This window comes from Centroberyx affinis, unplaced genomic scaffold (assembly GCF_046629955.1).
Source record: "Centroberyx affinis isolate AG114_WGS23_722 - 3 ecotype Tasmania unplaced genomic scaffold, CSIRO-AGI_Caff_v1 ptg000873l_1, whole genome shotgun sequence".
NCBI lineage: Eukaryota > Metazoa > Chordata > Actinopteri > Beryciformes > Berycidae > Centroberyx > Centroberyx affinis.
In genome coordinates, this window is record NW_027279465.1 from 75507 (window position 1) to 83398 (window position 7892).

The window sequence follows — 7892 nt, forward strand, 5'->3', positions numbered from 1 at the left end:
CAAACATGATTGCAAAGTAAAACAATGTAATCAAAATACAGTAAAATCTGCTATAATACAATGAAGAGTTAACCTCCTGTCACGTGCTCCACCTCAGAAAGAAACTGTTTTGATATTGCAGCTGTAATCTAAGATCTACACTCTCTGTTATTGAATTTTAAATCGATATAAATTTCTCCTCCGCCATGCATTACATCTCTGTGTGCTGGTCTGCTGTTTAGTTCACTGTAGATGATGTGGTTAATGTCTCCATCTAGTGGACACACAGTAGAATTACATCACCTGATCTGATGATTTCCCTGCCTCAGACTTGGATTCTGGCCACAGGTTAGACCGGTTTGGTGAGACTTTGATAGTGAAATTATGAAGAAGTGACCGCACCCTTTGAACACAGAAAAAACACAGAACTGACAAGGAACATGCAGCGTCTTCTCTGTCTGTGTTTCCTCTACAGATGAAGGCAGAAATCTCTGTGACTTGATCTGGATGTGAATTCACACTAGCTGACATTGTATGATGTGACTGTATAGTCAACTTTTGGAAGACAAGGTGCTAAAGTCTTTTAAATCACACCTGCTGCTCAGATGGCGTTCATAGTGCCATAATATCCAACATTTGTTGCCTTTGTGGCCATAAAGAACATTGTTTTATTTGTGACTGTTAGTGGAAGCCTGATAAACTCTAGTTAGGTTGTAATCTCAGTTCATTTGGTGAAATATGCAGGAAGTGTCAGAACTAGTGTGAAAGCTCAGATACATGTTGTGTTTCTGTTGATACACTGTGTACAAAACACTACAACCTCCACAAAACTGAGGTTCACTCCCTTTCACACTGAAACCTTTTGAACCTTTAAAGTCTCAGTCGTCCCCAGGGTTTAAAAATCCTTCTGTCTGTATAAACCTGCTCAGTTCATTTGTTGGAAAGAGCAGGTCTTCCAAGTATTTTGTACATTCATACATTAAATTCACAGTTCGATACTGGGTTCACGGTTTGATATTTTCCTGATATTTTGAGCAAAATCTAATTATGACTGAAAAAAAAAAATATTTCTGTCAAAACCATAAACAGGGTGACAGTGTCTGTAAAATTAAAGAGCAAATTTAAAATGTTTTACGAGTGTGAGATAGCTGTAGCCTGAGGGCCTTTAGTGAAGTAGGAGGCAGACTCAGAAGGCGTTTTGAAGGTCCCACAGGTGGACATTTATCTCATTTGATTTGAGCTGCACTAGTTTACTTTTAAGTCTTTTATCTTTTGTATCTCTTGTCTGTATTTTTGCACTTTTTACCTTTACTGTATTTTTATCACCCTGTAAAGCACTTTGAATTGCCCCAGTGTATGAAATGTGCTATACAAATAAAGCTGCCTTGCCTTGCCTTGCCTTGCCTTATTTACAGTGCAACCAAAAAAAACAAAAATAAAAAAAAAACCTGTAGATTCACAGAACAGAGGATAATTTAACTCATTCCAAATCAAAATAACAGCACCTGCACTGGCATCTGCACTGCCTGACCTTCCCCCCTAGCTGGCTCAGACCTACTGTTTAAATACAGCCATCAATTTCCAGGACACATCCCCTGGCCTTCACCAACCTCACTACAGGGGTGAGCCACCTTGCAAACTTTTACATGCATAGCATTTAGATATTATCCACCACAGTACAATTTTGAGAGATCTCCATTTTCCAACGGTACTTGAATGCATCACTAGAAAAATACAATAAATAGCCGCGATCTCCGACAGCAAAATAATAATTCACTTTGGCACAGTAAAACCCCCCTCCGACATGGAATAGGCCATGACATCATCGATTACGTCATTAACCACATAATACACGCAGAGTTGTGACCAAAGAAACAAAGAAAAGGTAACTATAGACTACAATGCTGAATATCCTGTAACTAAAACAACAATAAAGGTAAATGAAATGGCAACAATGTTTGTCTGTGATTATTGTGTTAAACTGAAAATATGGAATGTGGAAATCTCAACAGAATATAACGCTAAACACAAACAGACCCGGGATAGTTATGTGCATTTGCCATACTCCGTGAAATTACCAGTTGACTCCATACATGATGTAATTAACAGATATGTAGAAATGATGGGCTTAAGTTATGGATAAAGAAATAATGCAAAACAGTGACAAATGAAGCGGTCATAGCCACTTTGTCACAACGAGTTTTTGAACCCAGTTAAAAAAAACTAAGACTAATCTTATCCCAAATAAGCCTGAAGAGTTTAAACAACAAAAAATATGTAAAATATACATCTGCAAAACCAGGGAAATTTCTCATTAGAAACGTAGTGTGAAGAGAAACAACTCAGAACTATGAAACTATATTTAAGACGCAATAACAACATTTGACCAGGTAATGGTGACTGGTGTTTTTTTATTGTGATGTGTGCAGTGTGTTGCTTGTGTTTCCTGTTAAACAAGGCTTAATACTTTGTGTGTCTTTGTCTTGTTGATATTTGGCTTTTTGCCATTTTCGTCATGAATTGGAAAGCCAAAATGTTGCCACACAGCAGACTTCAAACTTGACAGAGCGTCCTCAGATTCAGTTTTGCTTCAATCCAGCTGGGAGCTGTGATGACCCAATTTCTAAAACTCTGCACTTATATTTGGCATTTTACTGTCACGAATGATCAACACCAGAAGTATTATATCCTGTGATGGAAACCTTGTTGTAATGAATCAGTCCAGCTAACAGCATGTTGGGTGTGTTTGTGTAAAGGTGTTGGCTCTACTATGAGTCAGTCTGAGGAGAGAGAGGAGGGGCTCCCTCCCTCTAAAACCACTCTGTCTGGGGAACATGACAGCCAGACCAAAGCTAAGAGGTAAGATGAGGATCTCTAACTGTCCATGACTGTTCTCCATCTCAGAGCTCAGCAGTGAAATCAATACAGCATCATTATTCAGAGTAAAAGCTCTGTCTCTGTTGTGTTGAAGCCCAGTCCAGCAGGAGAGACCAGACTCCCCTGAACCCAGTTGTGCGTCCATGAAGAGTGACTGGTCTATTGCTGAGCCCTTAAACTTTAGAGATGGAAATCACCCTACTGTGCACACGGTGATAATGTATGATATTGTTGATAAAAAAACAACAACATCAAACAACAGCTACACATCCACATAACTTGGATTTTAATGATGGTGGGGATCCTTGCTGTATGCTAGAGACCAGCAGGAGAGACCAGACTCCCCTGAACCCAGCTGCGTGTCCATGAAGAGTGACCAGTCTAAGGATCCACCTCTACACTTTAAAGATAAACATCCTTCTGAAAATATGTAAGTCGTCATTATCTTAGTATGTTAGCATTACTAAGAAAGTAAGTTTGTCTTCATAAGGACACAGATACCTTCACTGTTTTTCTATCAGGATCCAGCAGGAGAGACCAGACTCCCCTGAACCCAGCTGTGTGTCCATGAAGAGTGACTGGTCTATTGCTGAGCCCGTAAACTTTAGAGATGGAAATCACTCTACTGTGCAGAGGTGATAATGTATAATATTGATGATAAAAAAAACAACAGCTACACATCCACATAACATGGATTTTAATGATGGTGGGGATCCTTCCGGTTTACTAGAGTCCAGCAGGAGAGACCACACTCCCCTGAACCTAGCTGCGTGTCCATGAAGAGTGACCAGTCTAAGGATCCACCTCTACACTTTAAAGATAAACATCCTTCTGAAAATATGTAAGTCATCATTATCTTAGGATGTTAGCATTACTAAGAAAGTAAAATTGTATTCATAAGGACACAGATACCTTCACTGTGTTCATAATGTTTCTATCAGGATCCAGCAGGAGAGACCAGACTCCCCTGAACCCAGCTGTGTTTCCATGAAGAGTGACCGGTCTAATGATCGCCCTATTAACTTCAAAGATGGACACCTCTCTGCTGAGGAAAGGTAAGAATTTAAAACAGATGAGTTTGTTATTATCCATCTCTCCTAAGAAAAGGTATGAAGTCATGAGATATAGAATTGGTCCGGCCCTTCATACTCTGTTGATTTAGTTTCCTCTTACAAAACATCACATCCAATAATCAGGGCTGGCTTTTCTGATAGCACTGTATCTTGAAAACTCACAACATACTTTGCACTACTTCAAGAGAGTTCTTGAAATCTTCAAAGGATTTTATAACAACAAATTTTCAAGATTTACTTGAAGAACAACTTCAAAAATCATAAGGCATCACAGGGCTATTGAAGGAAGCATCGATTTTCTGAGCTGAAAGCAGAACAAGTCGATTGAAGAAACCTTAATTTTAAAACACACACAGTTTATAGCCTCCAACAGTTCAGTTCATCTTATCGCCTGTAGAGTCTGAATGTATATTCTTCTATTATTATATTATTTGTAATGCTGCCATTTCAGTAGAGCTGTGACTGACAGGCTACCTTTTGGATGTAGGCTGGTGTGTGATATCGACCCAGCTGACCATTATAATTTCTCCCGTTGAGGGAAAATATTTTCTGAATATGCAGGCTCATAAACCACACTTTGTTGTTGACCACGCTCTTAGAAAGGGCTAACTAGAACCATATAGGGTTCTTTGACTTGTCCTCATTTTTCAAAGTTAGACTTAGAACCCTGTCAGAACAATTCATCTAGAACCCTTACTAAATGGTTCTACTTTGAATTCACAGTAGGTAGTTACCTCTGGAAGCCTTTAAGAAGGGTTCAGTAAAGAACCCTGAGGTTATACGAATCTATCCAGGTGTTCTGCATAGAACCCCTGTTCATTTTACTAAGGTTCCACTTGGAACCCTTCCAGAGGTTTCTACCTCAATCCTTTTATGTTTTTTACAGGTTCCTCATTGAACATTTATATTGGGTTCTGTCAAGACCCTTTCATATTTTATAGTTTTTTAATAATGTACACAGCAATTACCAATAATACAGTCAAAATCACTTTATTGAGATATTAGGTTTATTATGAACTCTGAGCAATGAACCAACCAGATCAGAGTGGCTCTGTAGATCTTTTAGAAACTTTTGTCTCTCCTCATTATATTGTGAATAAGCTCAGGAGCAGCTAAAGCAGCAAGATAACTGTGCATCCAAGCTCTCATCTGGGGACTTCATATAGTCTCCTGCAATGCAGAAACGGGAGATAAAAAGATGGTTAGTGTCTGCACATTAAAGTCTCCATAGCACACCAGTTGAAGTTGACAGACCTCTGTAGTTGACCAAGGGGCACAACTAATTTCTACAACAAAATACGAGAAGCAAATTACAGTTTAAATAAATAAATAGTTATCTTTAAACACACAACACTTTTGCTAGACTCAAGCTTGAATTGGGATGTTAGATTGAGCTGACCTTGTTCCTTTGACTTCCTCTTTTTGCTGGCCACATGCTGCACAAACACAGCTGATCAAAATTTGCCGCTGATTGGTTACATGTCACACCGCCTTGGTGTAAGAGGAAATGTATTGACTAAAATATTGCTCTTACATGCTTGAACACAGCAGACAGGCAGGTAGTGTAGTGTAGTGGTTAAAACACGTCTTCCAAACCGTCATATCCTGTGTGTTTAGAGACACAGATTCAAATCCCACGTGAGCAGTGTTTCTGATCCCTCTGGCAAGATGAATACTAACAAGGATTCTCTTATAGCTATCTAGAGTTGAATCCTGGATGAAATTTATATAAATATGTCTTTGTTACTTTAAAAGAAAACATGTAACGTGTAAAGACATATGTAGTGAGTAAATAAAGTAAGTGATTTTCTGTGTAGGAAACCTTTATTGGTTTATGTGCTGCCCCTAGCCCTTGCTGAAGTTAAAGTGTCCAAAACACTGCACACACTATGTCACCTGCAGCTGGTCAGTATGGCTTAGTTGGCCGAGCACACCATTCCCATCATTAAGGGTCAGAGTTCTAAACCCGCTAAAGGTCAATATTTTAATAACATTAAAAACTTAGCAATAATTTCTGGGGGGTGTTCCATCAAGGTGGATAAAGGAAAAGCCTGGCTTATTTTGATAAGTCTCGCTAACTTAAGTGAGAGTTCTGTTCCATTACCATGGCTTATATGATTCCCTGCTCAGTAACCATGGTAACTTGTACCGTCAGGTGTATTTTCACGCTTGCATCACTTATGTCATGTCCATGTTCGGAAACACAAGTTCAGACCTTTTTCTCACAATGTGACCAAGCATGAATGTACGTGTTTACTTTAGTTCCAAAGACTTTCACTGTATCCAAAATCAACCAATCAAACTTTATTTATATCGCACAAGTCATACATCAAATGCAACTCCAAGTGCTGAACATAAAAAGAGTTAAATAGAACATGAGGTTAGATAAAAAAAAAGACGCTTTATTTCATTTCCCAGCCGCATTCCACAAAGACACGCCCTACTCTGCCTCTGATTGGCTAGTAGTAGTCAGCGACGGATGCCACTGCTACTGGTGGAGCTCCCCACCAGCAGCAGTGGCATCCGTCTTTTTTTGGTGGCTACAATGATACATATTTACAACTCAACAACTATTTTAACAAATACATTTCACATTTGATTATAGGCTATTACCACTATTACACGATTACCCTACCTTAGTTTGTATGTTGCCTAAGTTTAATCATTAAAGCCTTTTTCGTTACCCCTGTTCTCTGAGCTGGTTTTGCGTTTGGGTCCAACCTACACCTTGGACTGCTCACAACGAGCCTGCACTCCAGTCAATTAGGCTCGGGTTTGTGAGCCTGCTTCCAGCCTGTCCTGAACCTGCCTGTCATGAGCCGGCTAGCCCGCTTCCTGCCAGTCCTGAACCTGCCTGTCCTGAGCTGGCTAGCCCATTACCAGCAGTTCCCGCCGAGCGGCAGCGATCCCCTGTTCGTGCCGGGCCACGGCAATCCCCTGTTCGTGCCGGGCCACAGCACTCTCCTGTTCGTGCCGGGCCGCAGCAATCTCCTGTTCGTGCCGGGCCGCAGCAATCTCAGCTTCCTGCGCCGCGGAAGCTCCCTGTCACCAAGCTGCAGCAGTCACCAGTTCCTGTGCCACGGCTGTCTCCTGTTCCTTAGCTGCAAAAGCCTTCTTTTCCTGAGTTGCAAACTTCCTGTTCTGCTGCAGTCTCCTGTGGCTGTGTTTCAGCAACCCCCTGTTTCCCTGGCTTCAATGGCTGACCTGCCGGGCTCCCAGCTGACACAGTCTGCTCAGCAGCCAGATCCCCAGTCATCGGCCGCGTCTGCCGCTGCCCTGCCATTGCAGGTCTCCGGTCCTGCACTCCAGCTGCCGGTTTCCAGTCCTGCGCTCCAGTCTCCGGCCTCCGGTGCTGCACTCTAGTCTCTGGCTTCCAGTCCTGCTTTCCAGTCTCTGGCCTCCGGTCCAGCATTCCTGCTGCCGGACTCCGGTCCTGTACTCCTGACCCCTTAAGCTGATCTTGCAGCCTGCCCCGACCTGCAGCCTAATCTTCTGGTGTCGGCTGCATTCCCTGACCTCCAGCTGTGTCGTCAACCGTCGACCTTCGTCGGCGGCCTTCTGAGCGGTTCCGCCTTCGACGTCAACCTCCAGAGTGGTCCCGCCTACGTTGCCGGTCTTCAGAGCTGGTCCGCCACTCTGTTCGTCCTCCTGCCCGTCCTCCAGAGCTGTTCCTTTTGCCTTTTGCTTTTGGATTTTCCTACCTTAGTTTTGTATGTTGCCTAAGTTTAATCATTAAAGCCTTTTTCGTTACCCCGTTCTCTGAGCCGGTTTTGCGTTTGAGTTCAGCCCCTGTCTCACACGTGACAGTGACATCAGCTGGGGTCTCTGGTTGGGGTGAAAACCTGCAGACTCTCGGCCCTCCATGGTACATGGAGTGCAGAGTGCTATGAGGAATCCCAGAAAAACAATTTCTTCCAAAAAGGGTTCTTAGAATGAAAATGGTTATTGATATAACTATTTGTC

General features: G+C 41.9%; 1 protein-coding gene across 2 annotated transcripts; it reads left to right on the forward strand.

The window, feature by feature from the left end:
* Positions 1–2686: 2686 nt before the first annotated feature.
* LOC139645485 (cardiomyopathy-associated protein 5-like) lies at positions 2687–7206 on the forward strand. 2 transcript variants are annotated; one of them, XM_071521203.1, is made up of 6 exons: positions 2687–2838; positions 2951–3286; positions 3378–3491; positions 3587–3697; positions 3798–3911; positions 7101–7206. In XM_071521203.1, exons 2-6 carry the CDS (start codon positions 3222–3224, stop codon positions 7150–7152), a joined length of 456 nt encoding a protein of 151 aa, XP_071377304.1. In that variant the 5' UTR covers positions 2687–2838; positions 2951–3221; the 3' UTR covers positions 7153–7206. The 2 variants fall into 2 exon arrangements, with proteins under 2 accessions (XP_071377304.1, XP_071377306.1); XM_071521205.1 differs by lacking the exon at positions 3587–3697.
* Positions 7207–7892: the final 686 nt, after the last annotated feature.